Source organism: Pomacea canaliculata, linkage group LG9 (genome assembly GCF_003073045.1).
Source record: "Pomacea canaliculata isolate SZHN2017 linkage group LG9, ASM307304v1, whole genome shotgun sequence".
Taxonomy (NCBI): domain Eukaryota; kingdom Metazoa; phylum Mollusca; class Gastropoda; order Architaenioglossa; family Ampullariidae; genus Pomacea; species Pomacea canaliculata.
In genome coordinates this window covers 18,415,351-18,433,227 of record NC_037598.1, presented here as the reverse complement: position 1 = coordinate 18,433,227, position 17,877 = coordinate 18,415,351, and the positions used below count along the sequence as shown (strand labels likewise).

The 17,877-nt window shown below is 35.7% G+C and overlaps 2 protein-coding genes across 2 annotated transcripts; one reads left to right on the top strand and one right to left on the bottom strand.

The window, feature by feature from the left end:
• Nucleotides 1-1,267: 1,267 nt before the first annotated feature.
• On the bottom strand, nucleotides 1,268-4,855 carry LOC112572029 (mitochondrial inner membrane protease ATP23 homolog). The gene is made up of 6 exons (XM_025251530.1): nucleotides 4,611-4,855; nucleotides 4,103-4,148; nucleotides 3,624-3,705; nucleotides 2,953-3,087; nucleotides 2,370-2,459; nucleotides 1,268-1,995 (listed from the first exon to the last, which is right to left on the bottom strand). Exons 1-6 carry the CDS (start codon nucleotides 4,828-4,830, stop codon nucleotides 1,801-1,803), a joined length of 768 nt encoding a protein of 255 aa, XP_025107315.1. The 5' UTR covers nucleotides 4,831-4,855; the 3' UTR covers nucleotides 1,268-1,800.
• Nucleotides 4,856-5,260: 405 nt separating this feature from the next.
• On the top strand, nucleotides 5,261-14,812 carry LOC112572027 (protein DD3-3-like). Its single transcript, XM_025251528.1, has 14 exons — nucleotides 5,261-5,444; nucleotides 6,039-6,196; nucleotides 6,687-6,764; nucleotides 6,963-7,119; nucleotides 8,166-8,342; nucleotides 8,626-8,818; nucleotides 9,493-9,638; nucleotides 10,228-10,375; nucleotides 10,601-10,705; nucleotides 11,155-11,217; nucleotides 11,686-11,975; nucleotides 12,329-12,400; nucleotides 12,880-13,051; nucleotides 13,553-14,812. The coding sequence occupies exons 1-14, from the start codon at nucleotides 5,435-5,437 to the stop codon at nucleotides 13,755-13,757; spliced, it is 1,974 nt and encodes a 657-aa protein (XP_025107313.1). The 5' UTR covers nucleotides 5,261-5,434; the 3' UTR covers nucleotides 13,758-14,812.
• The last annotated feature ends 3,065 nt before the right edge of the window (nucleotides 14,813-17,877 follow it).

Sequence of the window (17,877 nt, the reverse complement as noted above, 5' to 3'; positions counted from 1 at the left end):
TTTCACAGAGCTAAGGAGGAATGGACGGGCTTCATGTTATTAGACATAAGCACAAACATCGAGTAACCATGGAGGCTGGATAATAGCAAAAATGAGAATAGAACGTAACTAAATTGTAGATTTAATTAATTGAGGACGATAACCACAATCGGCACAAAATAGCGGGTCTAGATGAAGATTAACAGCAGTAACTCTTAATACAAACAGTTCACATCAGTCCTTGAGACGTGATCACGCTTGGTTTATCCTGACGATCTTCCCACCAGGTCACCCGTAACAAATGCTAAGAAAATCTTCATCGAAACGTAGATGCTTTCTACGGCAGTTTGTTGATCTAATTCTCGATGGGCAAAACGCTGAGCAGCTTGAAGCCAGAAGTACCTGATCGACATCATCTTATTGACCACGTCAATGCTAGAAAGCCAGTTTTAATTTATGCGTGAAAGTTAGCATAGTCTTGAAGTACTAAGCCATACCGAGAATCGTGTACTGTTCCTAGCGTATTTGTTTGTATATATTTACTTGCATTTTGACGCTCAGAAATGAAATGAGGAACTGTATCCATTGTGGCTGTGTCAGCACCGAGAAAAATGAAAAATAACCCTAACCCTGACGCCATCAAGAGATGTGTTGTTTTGTGAATTTAGTTTATGGTCATCCTGGAGTATTTGGCCCAGGAAGACAACGTCTGACCCCAAGAGGCAGCGTTTGATATGTTAAAAAGTGTGGTCGCTCGTCCCCAGAGACAGTGACGTGTTGTGAGAACGCTCGTCCCCAGAGACAGTGTCATTTAGTGGGTAACGTCTGTCCCCAAGTGGAGACGTCAGTTGTGTTTTAATAGTGTAATTGTTTTTACGATTTAAGATAAATTGTGAGTGTGAAAGATATACAGATTTATGGAACATTAGTCCCCAGAGACAGTTGATACAGTGAAAGCAGTGATGTGTCAACCTTTACGCTTTCAGTTGAGCATCAAGAAAAGGAACTTTCTCTCAGGACTGATTTTAGAATTAGATATATAATTAGATTTTTTTTTCTGCGCAATGAGCATTCTTCGGAATGGATACCTGCGCACTACAAATCATCATCATCATATCATTAATAAGTAATAATAACATACCTTAGATAGTAGTAAGGATTAAGCACAGATGGAACTAAATGTATATGCAGTACGCCTGTACATTTGCGCATTCTTTTCTATGCAAACAACTCTACCTCTTTTGTAGGCCTATATACATTTAATAATTTTAATAAAAATACATCAAAAATTCCCTAGTAAACATACACAAAAGTCATACAGCAGTTAAGGTGGTGTGCTTCACCAAGATGGTTGTCTCCCTCATACTTTGTAAAGGCAGCCAGTAACTCTCCACCACACCAACAACCACAACTCCACAACTGATCATCATCATATAATTTTCATGAAAGTAAGATGAATGGCTTTGGTCCTATCATCACAGTCAGGATTGCTTGCACTAAAGGTTTGTTGCATAATTATCATATTCCCAACATGTTATCAGACTCTTCTAACAGTAAAGATACTAGAACTAAATGTTTGTGTCTACAATCACACACTTTTCTCTCCAGTGTATGTTGCAGAAAACAATCATCACTACCAGACCAAGAAGTGTTTTTCCAAAATTAACAAGGATTCAACCTAATGATGATTCCACTGGATGGCTGCATTAGCAAATGAAGGGCACTATTTCTGCTGTTATGTTATAATTAAGAGGTTGAATCTTCAAACTCATGCACATGAGGATTATGCTCTGCATGTCATAGAGCACGTCATCAAACTAATCAACTGTAGCCATAGAATTGTCCTTCTATTAAAGCTCTGTCTGCATCACGAGAATTTTTACGACACTGGCGACCAACTGGTTCTAAGTCATTATAACATTTGTCAAAGACACTATCAACAATTTCTTTAGCCTCTTGAACTGGAACATTTCGTACCATAAGTACAGACTGTATAGCCTTTGATTTCACACAGTTCTGCAACAAATATGTAAAGAATTAAAGCTACGTAGTCTGTACCTCAGAAATGTATCTCATGGAGCAGTTAGCAAGAATGAGAAGTAAATAAAGAAAACTAAAAGTTTAAAGTACTAGCAGTGGTCTGAGAGAACTATTATTATTCCCTTTTCCACATAAGAGACACAAAAACCTCACAAGCAATGAAGAAAGTGATCACCAGCAAGAAGCAGGTACAATAAATAAGAAAAAATATGTAGTGATTAAAAATTAATATTATCGTTAATGAAATTACTCATGAAAAAAATTATGGTTTTTAAGAGTAGCAACTTTATAAAAATCAGTTTTGTAAATGAAATTTTATCTCTTGTTGATAAGGAATGGAAGTAGCTTACAGCATGACGCTGTTTAATATTGATAGGTGATGCATCTCCAGAAGCTACAGCAGCCAGAAAGGAACAGTGCATAAGATTTGCAGCACGAATCTGTGAAAAGATTTTGTCTCAATCAGAAGAAAGCATTTTTACATTAAAAAAAAAAAAAAAATTCCATGATAACATAAATATTGTTTTTAAATATTCTTCCTGTTTAGGGTATGGACCGAATAATCATCAAAAAGTCAACTGCATTTCTTTAAGTAAATGTAAGCAAGTGAATGTACCACATTGTCAAGATACATTAAATTGTGCAGATCTGATATTATCTACACAACAAAAATGGCAATTATGAACATTTGATAATATGCTGATTCTAATCACGTGCATATAAAGGAGATATTGCTTTTGCAAATTGAGTGGAGAAGTTTCTTTTTCAAGGGCTTTTATTTTTTGTTTGAAGTAGACAGAGTGGGAAGATTACTTAGCTGTAGCTATGCATTTTTCTTTTTTTCTTAATCATGGACATGGACAAAGCTTTATTTTGTGAAATACACTTTCTTAACAAATCAAACCAAGCAAGAATGCACTACATGTGGCATACCTCGGTACACGCAAGATGTCTCAAGTCTTTGAAGTCCACCTTGGCTCGACATGAGTCGAAAGCATGGACAAACTCATGAGCCAACACATTACAGCATACGCTTCGCCGAGTTACATTGTTCTGGCAAACCACTACCTTTTTATAAAAATTTAAAATGAGTTAATGAATGTTAGCTGTTGGTGTAAGAAGTTATGGCATTTGGCAAAGCATCCACCTTTAGGTTTATCTGATTAGAGCATATAAAAATAAGATCTTGATAAATAAAACTGTAGATAAATAGACCTAACCGGGTACCTTGTAAATCACCAGATGTTTATCCACCAAATATATTTAACTTTTGTTTTTGTATGCAAAGTAAGTATATAATTTACTACAATGAAAGTTAAATGCCCAATAGCCTAGTGCCCATAGGAAAAGTGAACTGGAAGTGGTTTACAGTATCACAGGCATAACATGGGGAATGCAGGGGCTAGTTCTTGCCCTTTGTTACCCTTTACCAGTATTCTTAGGTAGGTATGGGAGTTTTCCAGTTATGAAAGTGACTAATCTTTAAAGTTAAATGGACTCACTATAATATTAAAGTTTCAGAAAATCAGTATTAAAGTAAAAGCAAAAATGTTTAAACTTAGTACTGATAGAATTTTTACTCTAATATGAATTTCTTCCGTTACCTGATTAGTAGATGGATCAAAACCTCCATTCACTTTTTCAAGGCAACTTTCACATGAAATGTGACGTCGTAAATTCACTTCACTGGGGAATAAAATAAGATAAACAAAATAAAACAGATTTTCTTCTATAGTAAACACATTAAGACCTTTAACGAGAAAGTAGCATACATAGAAAGGAGCTATTCATTTCTAAAAACCTAGAAAATTGTAGTGATATTTCCAGCCAACTAAAACAAGGACACCTTTGCCTCAGATGTTCAGAAAATTTTGTAGTACAATATAAATAAATGGTGTATGGTGTCACCAGCAATAAAGTGGTTCAGTTTATTATTCTCAGTTTTATAAATTAGTCAATTTAAAAAGGGAGAATGTCTGGAAAATTGACTTATCATCCAAACTAAAGCTACCTTGAGTCATGTATTATTAGAACGCAATCACAAATGAAAACTCAAATGAAGAAAATCAATAACCTTTCTTACCAGCCATGACTTTTTAAAGCTCTGACTAAAAGTTTGACCATTGGATCTGAAAACATACACAGCATATACTATTACGCTAGTATAGCAGTAATATAATGTGATTCCCCCGCCCCTGTAATTTGGTATGTAGGAGAACGCTGAAATCGTGAAATAACTTTGCTATGTACGTGCTTGTGTTAATAAGACCAAAAGACAACCAACTTCCACACCATTAGGTAACACTAACAACAAAGCTCTTTAACATTGAAAACTCTGGAGAAATTGTTATTTCATGGGCGGGGTTTTTTTTAATGCTACGTTATTAATATTCTAATACAATAACTTGACTCAATGCTTAAGGATCAAGCCATCGATTGGGGTACTCCATGCACAATCAATACATTATTTTTATTCTCGTGAATTTTTTTTTTGATACAGTTGACTGAACAAATTTTTCAACGCTATAACTTTTTGAAAATGCAACTAATTAAATATTTGAAATACACAAAAGCATTTAACACCATCTCACGGTTTTTTATACACCAAGTGACATTGGCTTCGCAATTAAAGGTTTGAGCGCCAGGTCTTCCCCAAATAGAAGCCCAGAAAGACTGAACTTCTTTGTAATCACTTCTTTCTGGGTAGAAGTAATAGCCATAATCTTCTTTTTCCGTTTTTTGAAACTTTTTCGACGATTCTAATGATTCGTCCTTTTCGTCTGCTCGACCATGCGATGGCATTGACGCCATTTTAAGAGTAAGAGAGGAGAGAACTCTTTAACACTTTACGACTAGGTACTTTCCCTTAGTTCATTCTATGCACTCGAGCGATGTTGAAAACAGACAAATGCGAAAAATAGTAAGATAAGAGATAAGAAAATACTTTATTTATCCCAGAGGACAATTCAGTTGCAGCTCGATTAAAATTCGTACACAACAAAACAGGCTTCTACATTCGTGTCTCATTCATTCGCACAGCCCTATACTATTCATTACACGAACTTATATCCCCTATACACGTTCATGATTCATTCACAGTAGTATGACCATTCTATGGCCAATGCTGAAGTGGATCCATTCTCCTTCATGTTTCTGAGTCTAAATTGCGAATGTGTTGAAACGTTTTGTCGAGTGGCTAGTTTATTACAACCCACGGCGCCAGAATCAATTCTCCGAACCATAGTCGAATTAATCGTGACGGTGTAACCAAGGACGTGTACGGGTGGATTGCTGTCTGCTGTGTTATTTCCTGTAGCGGAAGTGTAAATCCACCAAGTAACGCAGGAGAAAGTAGTTACGACAGCGCCTTGAGACAGCTCGCGTGTTGTTGTAGCAGGAGGCGGATCTGTAGTCGATGATTCGAAGTAAGTCTGTTGTAAATTTACAAACAAAAGTAAAATTTATTTACTTAGATATTTAATCTCTGTCACATTATTCTAGTGTTAGAAATGCTGAACTTATTTTCGTTCAAGCTGTCAAAACGCAGAAATTACCGAATTCAGTAAAGTATATACATACAAAATAGCTTCAGTAATAAAATAGATCAGTATTAAGAATAATTACTAATGGCATTTGTAGCCCTGTTAATAATCCAGATATCAAAGTAAAGTATTATGATGATAGTTATATTAGTGACCGAAATTCATCCATGTTGGAGAAAGTGGTAAAGTTTTGTCATTACTATTGTCCATGAACTTGTTTACATTTTATGGTTACTTAGACGTCTTAGACAAGACTTAGAGGACTAATTAAGCAGCTCAATTCCAGGTACTTGTCAATAAAGTGATATTTAATACCGAGTATCATTTTTTCAAAATTAATATGAGAGAAATAATGTTTTATATCATATAAAACATTTTTGAGCATATTTGGTGGATATCACTGTAGCTCTCTGTCAACTATTTAATTCTTCTTCAATTCAGTTAGGTAAAATTTTGCTCTTCTTTCATTCTTGACAGTCATGCATACTACTTTTATCACAAAAACTTTCCTTCTTGGAGCAATACTTGAGCTGGCATTGGCAGATATTTACCTTCATGTTCCAAGAGGGTCCAACAACAGACTTAATGAAAGACAGGCCGAAAGAAAAAATGCCAACAGACTTTTTGATTCTCAGGTAGTATTTATACATATGCTTACACTGCCGGTTTTATTAGCAATTTCACTTTGTTGCTGTGTTAGTGTGTCTTACAATCTTGTCTTTTATTTTTTCCTTTATGGGGAGCATACAATTTCTTAGTTTTCTAGTTTATTATTTTTGTTTGTGTGAATGATCTCCCCAGACCTGATATTCACTATATTATATGATTATGAAGGTAAGTTGTATCCATCTCATAACCAATAATCTCTATCACTATAATCAACAATATGACTGTTTTGTTCAAAAAAATATTTTACATGCCTTTAGAGGCTTGAAATGTTTTAAATTGGTGTTCATCTCAAACAGATCTAGAAAAGCTTTAAATTCGAGTAAACTGGAAAAGTTTATGGCATCTCCAGATTCAATAGTTGTGTAGTCTAAATATGATTTTTTTTTTTAAAGTATTAATACTGTGATATGTGATCCTACATGTAGAATTGTTACTACTGATTTAATTTTTTTCCAGAACAACAACAGAGGTGGTTATAATGTTGGAGATAATGGAACTGAAGCAGCTGCAACTGAAAATGAACAATACAGAATGGTAAACGCTTCAATGTAATTCACAATTAGCAGTTCAGATTGCTCAATTTTATTGTATCATATAGAGAAAACATAGGTAGTAATCCTTACTACGTGCCTATCAAGAGGTGTCTTCATTTTTTCATTTTATTTCGGTCTTTGTTTCTGGAGAACCATTTGTTTGTTACTGTCATTCAGATGTCACCTGTTTTTGTGTTAGAAATATTTCCAGAGTGATGTTAATGGTCAGAGCATTTTGACTGTGGAGTGGACTAATCAGCATGGATGTGGAGGAAATGAAGATACAAACCCGCAGAAACAGAACTGCATTTTAGTTCTTCAGTATGCTTGTCAGACAGACATATCATCACCTCAAGGTATGGTTACATGTTTTTGGTAATATAAATCAGTACAGGCCAATACTGTTGAGAGGGTGAGTAGAGATTATTCATTGAGAACAATTTAATCTGTTTGTGGTGTTAATGTCCCTTCGCCTTACTGGTTTGAGGGGGCTAGCTCTGCTTTTGTACCTGCCAATGAGTTACTTTAGCTTTTAGTGTCCATGGTTTGACCTGAATCTTTTGTTGTGATCTTTATCATCATCCTGGACTGTTTTTCTATTTCTGTCAAGTTTCTTCCTTTTGTGCACATCGATTGTAATATAACCCTATTTTTGTGACATTTTCTTCCTGCTTGTTTACCATGGCAACTGTGGTTAGCCATCAGTTTGATCTGCTAAAGGAATAAAGGGGTCTATAAACATGCAGTGACGAATTTAATTTTACCAATTTGACTTCTTGAGTTGTTGTTTTGAGAATATGCCTCTACATGGCGACACTGTTACATTTGCTAACATTGGTAAAATGTCCAACTGTCTGGCTGTCTGTTTTTTCCCTTTGAGCAAGATCTGTGGACAGGTTTACAAATCTTTTTAAATCTTTTCCTGCTTGCTTTATAGTGGATTTTCTCTGTGTTGCTACTTATTTAATCTACATTTTAGAATTCAGGGTAATCTTCTTTTGGATCTTCAGACTGTCTTGACTCATTTTTTTAATCTGTGGCTATGGCTATGTTATTCATCAGTATTATCTTCACTACGCACATTTGCTGCTTCTGATGGTGATTGCAGATATTCTGGCTACCATAGATATTTCTCTGCTTCTGGTTTGGGGTGGGGGTAATATGTATGTGTGTGAAAAGTGACAGGTTCGCATGCCTTTGTGCGATATCCATGTGTTTCTTTCTAATATTGTGTGCACAGTGCTTTCAGCTTGACTGGTGCTGGGGAATGATATACTTTATAACTATAATTTAATATTATAATTAATGTAGACATTGTTCAGTAATGCTTGTTTATATCCTTGGTTTCTTAATTTAATACTTACAAGATTGTTTAGCTAAATTATGCTTTTCATTTTGGTAGCTGATACATTTCGCAATGGGATATCAACAACAACGCAAACCTACAAAAAGGCACAAACAGTGAATGAAACCTTAACAGCGAAAAACCAAAGAAAGACTGAGAGTGTAGATCAAACTGAAGGTCTTCATGAATCTTGGGATTGGTACAACAAATGCTACATGCGAGAGAGAAATCAAGGTGAAGCTGTTGTAGTAGATCATTTATTATTAGGATGAGTTGAAAGAGACAGTTAAGTAACCGAAATATAACCTTGCTTTATGGCATCTTCAGTTTGATTCTAAGGCTTTACTCTGTTTTTATCTTGTCTTCTAAATCATTCATTCATTTTCAGCCATTTGTAGTTGTCTATATTTTGGAATTAAGGGTAGATGTCTATGTGTGCAGACATTTTCTTGGTGGCATGCAACAAGCATGTACCCTAAGTATTCAAGTTAGTGTATGGTATAATGTGCTTTTTCAGGTCTGTTCACTGCTGACCAAAAGCTCAATACAAACAATGGGTTTGGCTATAGCAGTGCAGTCTATACACGCCAAAACCCAAATGGTAACCAGTTTGGTTATGAGTGTCCAGAAGAGCGAGACTACTTTCCCTACTGGCATCCTGCTCCATGGAAAGACATTGCCGTGCTGGCAGAGAATTCATCCATGTGTGGGTGAGTCTTCATTTATTTTCTGAGATTTAACAGTTTTTATATATGTTGCCTTATGTAGTAACAGTGCTCAAGTTTGTTGGCTGGTATTTTAATTTTCGTCTCCTTCATTTTTGTTGTTTGCTTATGCAGATTTTACAAGGGTAAAATTTGACAGTTTAAGATATGAATATGCCTAAACTAGATCACAGCTACTTCATCTTTCCCTTTCTTTGTCAGTGTTAGTCAAAGCCAGTAAATGTTACAGAAATAAGTTGTTCACATTTTGATGTCTCTTTTGCTTGAATCCAGTAACCATCCTTATTGCACAAGAAAACTGTTGATTTTTATTTGATAGAAAAGCTGTTACATGTACATGTGTAAGAGAAAGTAAGGTAACAGTGGGAGGTCTCGAGGAACATGTGACTAAGATAATAATATATCTGCAGCATACAGCTCTTAAGTTTAATGTGTACAGGAGTATGTGACTGAGATATTGATGTATCTGCAGTATATGTGTGGAAGAGTGTGTGACTAAGATATATCAGCACTATATGGCTTTTAAAATGTATGTAGGCAAGATGTTGATGGGAAGTGCATATATCTGTTGATATACAGTGGCATGAACATGATGTTGGCATTATAGTACTAATGACTGTTTGTTTTGCAAAATAAGTTTAAAATGTTTATATTTGCAGATACTATACTTCACGTAGTTTCAATGCACAGCCCTATGGGGAGTGTATTGAAACAAAAGGCTGGTCACGATGGAGAACACAAGAAGACTGTCAAAATAATGGAGGGCGTTGGGTAACGCTGTACACCTATCTTGAAAAGGCCCCACGTGAGTGTTCTTGAACTTGTAGGACTAAAAACACTGACAGTTTAAAATACATAAAAGCACACAGTTAAGCACTTGTTCACCAGCATATAGCAGTAACATGATGGGCATGAAGTAAAATGGGCAGTTAAGTGATTAGAACAGTTAAATGACCTTTTTATGAGTTAGTAGTACTTTTGCCCTTTGATTAAAAATCACTTCGTTTGTGAAGTGGGCACCCTGGTGTGCCACGAGAGACATTAAATGGGGTGGTGTATATATCAGTGATGTAGGAGCCGGGGGTGAGAGTGGGTCAAGGATTGCAGTTTCTTCCTCATAAAAGATACTGAGGAGGCAAGAATGCTCATTCTCAGCATGAAGTTCCCCCAGTCCCCCCACCAAGCCAAACATCTTCCTATGCCACTATATATAGCACATCATTTCTTGTGTACAATTTAATACAATGTCGGATAATGAGTCAGAAATTAATTTGAGGTGCAAATACTTCCTTCCCCTTTTCCCATCATGTGGGAGATGTGTATGATGGTGTGTATTCAGGTGATATTCTCGTATTAACATACCTATTTTATATGGATCTACTTGTGAATGACAGAGTACAGAATCAAAGCTGACTGTGAACGAGCCAGTAATGGAGCAGTTCAGTATATCTGGGGAGTGCCTTATGATACCTCAGACTTCAGTCAGGAAGAATGTCTGGTTAAACTTAAAGCACCAGATTGTTTGGAAGCCCCGTGGTCAAGGTGAATACAAGATTTTATGATGCTGTTTCCAAGTTTCAGCGATGACTTATAGTTAAATTTATCTGAGTAGTTTTTTGCCATCAGATGGGAAAAAAAACCCTAGATATGTAGTTAATTTTAATGTCTGTTTATCTTTTTCATTAAAATGTGATTGTAGGGTCATGTGAATTATGTAAATGCAAAATTAAAACTATGTTTAAAACTTAAAATAATTTTTATGGTCAGATCAAATCATCTTGGTAATGGTGTGGATGGTCAGGCCCTTACGTACAACTGGGTTCTGCCATACTTTCCTTCTGCTGAGACAAAAAGATGTGTTTTCCGAATAAGGTATAATGTCTTTTGCATAATAACTGTTTTTCTCCTCATATTCTTCTTGCTTTATGTATGTATGCTCACATTTCTGCCTTTTCATATTGAGGACAAGGACGATAAAATACTTGGTTTTTTTTGTTTGTTTGTTTTTTTTCGTTTATTGTATCTTTAAAAATTATGTTTATGCTTGTTTCAAAATATTTATTCAAGGTTTCATAAATCAATTTGTCATGATACAGGTGATCTTAAATGGATTCCTTGTTTCAGTAGTTTTTTGGTTTTGTTAGTGCTAAATCACTGTCTAGGATATGTGTGCATAGCTATAAACCATCATTTTAATTTGGAATTCTTAAGATGGGAACATCCATAATTCTGTAAATGTTCATACCTTTTCATATTAAATGTTAAATGTATTCATAGGGTTTTTTTTAATTTGCATTAACTTTTTAATTTTGAATCAATAGGTACAATATCTCTACAGATGACTATGATCCTTATAACACTGACTACAGACAAAATGATGCAATGTAAGTAACACAAGAGTAAAAGATAAAATATTTAGTTCCTTTTGTGAAAAAACTGACATGCCTAAAGGACTTCTTTAGATCAGATCATTGGATGTTTGAGGTGTGCTCAACGAGGCATCTGCCTAGGGACACATACTTTTGATTAATATGGTAACAAGGTTCAAAATTAATGACGTAATGCATGCTCTATCACATGCCCTATGCCTCAGGCCCCACAGGGGATAAGAAGGGCCTGCCTGTCACTGTCAACCTGGTATAGGGCAGACTAAAACTTGCATTTATTTGCAAATGTTTCTTTTGTTTATATAACTGACATATTTGTGTCTAAAAATGTTATTGAATTTTTAGCCAATTTACTTTCCAGCCTTTTATAAATATTGGAATATCATTTTTAATTACAATGCTGGCTGTCATATGGATCTAATTTTGTGATAATTTTTCATATTTAATCCCTTTTATTGTTGTCAGGATGACTCGTTCACCAGTCAGACAGAATCCGTATGTTACTGTTGGAAATGGGAAATCACCTCTTCGTCTGGCACTTAACACAGCACAGTATGGCCGAGTGTTCCAAGATAGAAGCCATGTATTTTTGCTTAAGGCTCGTCCTCAGAACCTACAGGGTGCACGTATTTATAATTTAAATGTGCGAGGTAAACGTGGCAACATAGTACAGGTGTTCCCTGCTGTGGAGTATGACTTTGCACCCACTCACCTGGAGATAAAGGATGGAGATCTTGTACACATACAGTGGACAGGTATAGTCCAAAAACACAATTTGAGGACTACCCATTTACAGAGAAATTAAGTTGGTCCAAAAATTGGATAGTAGTTATTAAGTGCCATATCTAAAACTTGTAAGTTAAAAGTTGACTAATAGTTATTATCCATTTCTCTGGGATGGGTTTTAAATAACATCTTAAACTTGTATTAAATATTGTTGAGATCATTTACACTTTAATTAAAATATAACATTCTGCCTAAAATGTTAAGAAATAAATATAGAATTAGCAGATTGTTTGGAAGGCTTGTATGGTTTCAATATACTCTAGAGATTCTTAAAAATCTGAGAATAAGGATGAGACATGAAGCAGCTGTGTTTTGTGTGAAGGCTCCAACACTCATAATAATGGCAACCCTGCTGGGGATGGACAGGCGGGTGACGCAGGCGAGGGTACCTCTGGTGAGTTTCATTCCACATCTTTGTGAACATTTAGTGGTGATATGGAGAATGACAAGTGACTATATACTGCTTCCCCTATGTTCTGGCAGCCTGGTAGTGCAACAGTTTCAGTTAGCGCCTGTTACCAATACAGTGAAGGTTGGCTGTCCTGGGTTCAGCTCTCATCCTGGACATGCTGTTCTTTCTCTGCATGTGGCATCTGTTTACAGGGCTGGCTGCCTTGCCATAATATAGCCTTAGTTGCTGGCTCGGCATAAAATGCCAATTCCCCTCCACCTCCTCTACATTTTCACTAAATATGAATATGGACAATTGCACATAATTATGTTTTACATCCATTTTGTTTTGTACGTGATATACTCAACTTTAAAAGTATGATTTATGTCTAAATCCCCTTATTACAGGAAGATTTGGTTCTTAAAGAAAACAGTAATGAAATCTGCTGCAGTTTATTTCTCAGTGTTTTTCAAACTTTGCAGGCACCGATAGAAACAACATGGTAGAGATCCTGGATCTGAATGAAAATTTTCCTGTTCCTTTTGAGAAATCTACAATGTGGGAAAGAACCCAGGTTATGTGGGCTTATCATGGTGTTATCAACATCCAGCCTAAGGATCTAGCTGTTGATCTAGCTACTGCAGGGTATTACAGGTAATATTTATTTTTATATTTTCATATCATTATCAAACATAGTCTATTTGCCAGCGACACCATTACAAAACCTGTTAAGTTTTTCAGGTTTGCTTAAGTCAGATAGCTATTAAGAATCATCACCTTGCAGATGAAAATGGTCATACCTTGGAATCTGAGCTATAGTGAATTTTTTTAGTCTTATCTTTATATTCAACATTTCATCTAAAGGACAAAAGAATTCAGCACAGAGTGTCAGTGTCATGAACATCCATGTAGAGCGCATTCTGAATTTAAGAGCAGGCATATATAGTGATTGGAATATGCTGGAACAGGGTTGGAATTATTCTTGTAAGAACCATAAAACAGCTTCCACTATCCAAACCATTTTCTACAACAAGATATGTATTCAGAAAGGCTTCACTGTTGAAATTTGAACATTTTCCCTAGGAATATTTTTCTCTCTGTGTTGTCATATTTGGGGGGGAAACTGATGGTCATTATATGGATTTATTCTTCCAGATGTTTCCGTAAAGCAGAGTGCCAAGGTGCAGTTCAAAATTTTGCTGTTGGTGAAGTTACTGCTCTTCAGTCACAACTGAACAATGCTCCTGCTTCATACGAAGGCATGGTCCTCAGGTTCAGATCAGGGACTTACCATTTCATGTGCACTCGCAACAACAATTTCTCTAACAGGAGCCAGAAAGGAACCATTGTTGTCAAGTGAACAAAATAATAATAGGGCGTTAAAAAATGTACAGGTGCTAAAATGATGTGACTCAGATGGCGTTTATCTTTCGCTTAATACTGAGCTTAGGCTTTTGCTCCTTTTGTATTTTGCTTCAGTTTTTTGCACCCTTCACTGCGTATACATCACACTTTATATTTGTCTCGTTATCTTAGTTCTGAACAAAATAGCTAACATTGCTGACAATTTTACATTTATCGTCCCCTAAAAAAATCCTGAATTTTTCATCTTGACTGAGCATAATATTATGGGGTTTTTTAAAGCCAAATTGAGATGTCAACTATTTCCGTTTGTGTTTTCTGTCTACCTTTGGCTGTAATTTCTTTCCTAACATTCCAATCATCTTAAGAATTTCTGTGATGATGTCTCTACATTACACTTTAAACTTTTTTCAAATCTTGTTAATAATTTTTGCAATAAATCGATGGGTTTATGGAGTGCCATTCAGGAAACAATGACATTTTTTAGACATCTTGTATTTTTTTTTAAGATAATTTATTTCTCACGTTTTACTGTAATTTGCCTCACTTCAATCACAGTTCCTTACCCAGAAAAGATGACTTTTGCCTGGCGTTTTGTATTTTACACTGGTTTATATTTACTTAATGCTGACACTTCGCCCATTTTTAAACATTTACCTGTTGCATAAAGAAATAAGATATAACACGCTGCCTAAAATATGTAGATTGTTCCAACTGCAGAGGTCTGGCAGAGATATGCTTCCACCTAGAGATGGTTTCGCAGTATGAGAGGAGAGGAAGGGGAAGTACCAAGAGTAAATCCTTGACGACCAGTCCTACAAAAAAGTGTTACAGTGTCCTGGGACAAGATCCTTAACCCAGAGCTTCTCACTGCAGTGGCGACAAAAGCGGGTGTTTTTAACCGCTTCACTAACGGACACCCCATGTGGAATGGAAGGTTCAGCTGTTCATTAAATTACTCCACGAACTTTTTTTAACAGAAGTTTTGAAGGTTGTTACTTCTCTGCTGGCCAGAGAAATGTATTTGAATAAAATGTCATTTTTCTATTCCAATATTTGTTCATTGTTTGAATGTGAATGCGTAGCGGAATTTCTTGTCAGGCTAGACAAGTGGCGTTTTGATTGGTAAATGAAGATCACCTCCCTATCAGCTAAAATGGACACATGTAGTCTTATTTATTTCTTTACATCTCACAAAAAAAGAGGAGCTTTATATGTCCCTTTGGTAGTTGCTGCTGTCTGTATGTGTACATCCGTGCGTGTAGACATGTTTAATGATGCCGATCTCACTCTGTTGAGGATTAACTTGACAAGCAATTTCTGTAATATGTGATCAAATGGACTCTTTGCTATGGTTGAATAGCTCATGTGTGGTTGAATGCCTTCTCTCCCTCTCTACACTGACAGCAGTTAAAACGACTGAGAAACATCCCATTAAAGACATATTTGACTCTCTTCACCACAAAGCAATTACATTAAAAAATTCTGTTGCTAACTTTAAGGCCAGACACCGGTCGAAAAATTGTCAAAAATTTTTCATTTTGGCCATTTTCAGATTACTTCATACTGTCAAAGTTTATATTTTGTTCTATTCACTCGCCAAGTGGTTTTTCATAGAATAATCTAGAAATATGTCTATTTTGTCAATGAAAACATCTACTTCTATCCTATTTACTTTTCCCGAGCGCAGAATTAGGAGAATAGAGAATGTTGAGACATAGCAACACACCTCGCCACGTGGGCAACTGTGTCACATCGTATATCGGTCAAAAGGTCAAGACATGAATTTTCAAACAAAGCTGAGTCAAAACCCTTAGAAGGCCCAAGCTATGATACAAGCTCTTTTCTAGACGACACAAAGGGTCGGAAACTTCCTTATATGGACGCATGCGTAACATACTTTGCATATAGCCAATCAAATTCACTAATGCCGACTAGACGGGGTCATAGGGCACACGAACACTCTTCGGCTGTGCTCGGGTATCCCACAAGGCAACTGTCATGGCCTCGGATGTATAAACAAATGCACCAGCAACTGAAAGCTAGTTCAGTGATATTTTCTTTTCTAAGACATTAACGTTGATATTAAATGTTTATTTGCCTGTCAGACGCTCATTTCTTTCACAATACCACGTGCAAAAAAATAAAAACACGTGGACATTCTTAGACCGTCGTAGCAGCTAAAAAAAGTAACTTAGTGAACGAATTCGGCTGTCGAAAACACCGTCAGTCATGTGGTAAGCGAGCTGAAAATAAAGCGAAGTTTTCATTTCTGCTGCAATCTCGGTAGTAATCAGGACTAGATGCGAACATTTACACATTTGAGTCAACTTGCAATGCTAGTTTTTATGTACTTTGTCAGAATGTAGGGAAACAGAGCTTACATCATTTGCAGATAAAAAGGTGGGTGGGGTTGGATGGTCTTACTCCAACCAAATGTAACAAACAGAATGTGAAGACAATTATGTGTAACATTCCTAACAAACAATGAAAACTGCTACTAGTCAAGTTTGAAGCTGTTCAGTGTCTAGAGAGCACATCATTGTCAGCCCCCTAAAAGGCCAGACAGCTATAGTGCTTTTTCCAGAAATCTTTGACAGAAATAAGATACCCCCTAGCCACAAAATCAACCATCTTTAATCATGTGAATACAGAGGTAATTCATAAAATAATCCTAGCATACAGAGAACAGAACATGAGCAGCTGCTCAAATTATGGTGCACTCAATGATGTATCTCTAGGTTTCATGAATAGGTTATTCTTATTCCTATTTGCCCCCAGTGGAGCATAGGGCTGCAAGAATTGGTTATACTCCCCTATAAGCTTTTGAAATAATTTCTTTAATTGATGTTCATCCCATCACCCTGCAACGAAGGCTAAGAAAGATGAGAGTGTTTCCTACTAATGCTGCTACTTCAGTAGATGCTCGCAAAAATTGGAAGCAATATATGTAACATCGCGCATCACTAAATGTTAGATAGCAAAAGACCAAAGATGGCAAAAACCATGAAGCTAGTGGACACTGAACTTTTATATAACTAACTAAACTATAACTGTGTTGCTCAATGTTTGCAAACACCATTGTTTTTATTACTGTGTACTTCTCTGAAGCCTGGTCAGCAGTTGGGTACACAACACAACCATGTTGACTTTTCTAAAAGTGAATAAATAATTAATTTTATTAGTAATGTTAAAGTTATATGTAGTAACACATTGAAAGATGGTTATATTTTTCATTCAGCAGGTAAATTACATGAAAGCTTAGAGAAAACAAAGTTACTAAGCTTGATATTTCTGCTCGGGCTTTTTCCATTCATTGTTTTTGTTACAGTTAGTTTACTTAAAATCCCTATAACTTATATTGACATGTGATACAGCCTAAAATTTGAATGAAGTTTTCTACATACATATATAAACATTTCAGTGAAGCTTTTTAAAAAATATTTAGTGGTTTAGTAGTTACTAAGTTTTCACTTTGTTTTCCTTCGCCTTTTCAGTTTCTTGTTTTAGTAAGCTTGTTTAGTTCAAAAGCTTATAACTTTATATTGGCATGTGATACAGCCAAATTGGGTTGAAGTTTTCTTTATTCATATTTAAACAATTCTATGAGAGCTTTAAAAAAATATTGAGTAGTTTAGAAGTTACTAAGCTTTCAGTTTTTCTTTCCGCGATTTCTCAGTTTCTTGTTTTGGTTAGAGACTGTTTACTTCAAAAGCTTACTCCTTCTTTGTGACAAGAGATATAGATCTGCAATTTGGTTGAGCTTTTCTTCATATAAATTTAAACATTTGTAGGAGAGCTTTTCAAGAAATATTTAGTATTTTGGTAGTTATACCGTTTAAATCAAAATTTCTTAAAATTTAACACAGTGTTTTACAAAAAAATTCATTAAAAAAAACTAAGCCGATTTTGCAAAATCCCCCTCCTACGTTTGTAGATCTTCCTTTTAGGTAACTATTTCAAACAGAATTTTGAGTCTACTCACAAAATTGGCAAAGTTATAAGCTTTTTAAAATGTTTGTTTGGGCGCATTTTTGGATTGTTTCCATGGCAACCGATCGCGCGACGAGTGCAGTAAAACAATTTTTTGAAACTTCATTCAAAGGCTAAACAGCTGG

Bases quoted from the DNA above. Each gene is read 5' to 3' on its own strand.
- LOC112572027 (XM_025251528.1), top strand. The intron at 8,343-8,625 runs GTGAAGCTGTTG...GTGCTTTTTCAG, and splicing joins CATGCGAGAGAGAAATCAAG to GTCTGTTCACTGCTGACCAA. The intron at 9,639-10,227 runs GTGAGTGTTCTT...TGTGAATGACAG, and splicing joins CTATCTTGAAAAGGCCCCAC to AGTACAGAATCAAAGCTGAC.
- LOC112572029 (XM_025251530.1), bottom strand. From the start codon at position 4,830: ATGGCGTCAATGCCATCGCATGGTCGAGCAGACGAAAAGGACGAATCA. The intron at 3,088-3,623 runs GTAACGGAAGAA...TTTTATAAAAAG, and splicing joins TTGATCCATCTACTAATCAG to GTAGTGGTTTGCCAGAACAA. The intron at 1,996-2,369 runs GTAAGCTACTTC...TATTTGTTGCAG, and splicing joins ATATTAAACAGCGTCATGCT to AACTGTGTGAAATCAAAGGC.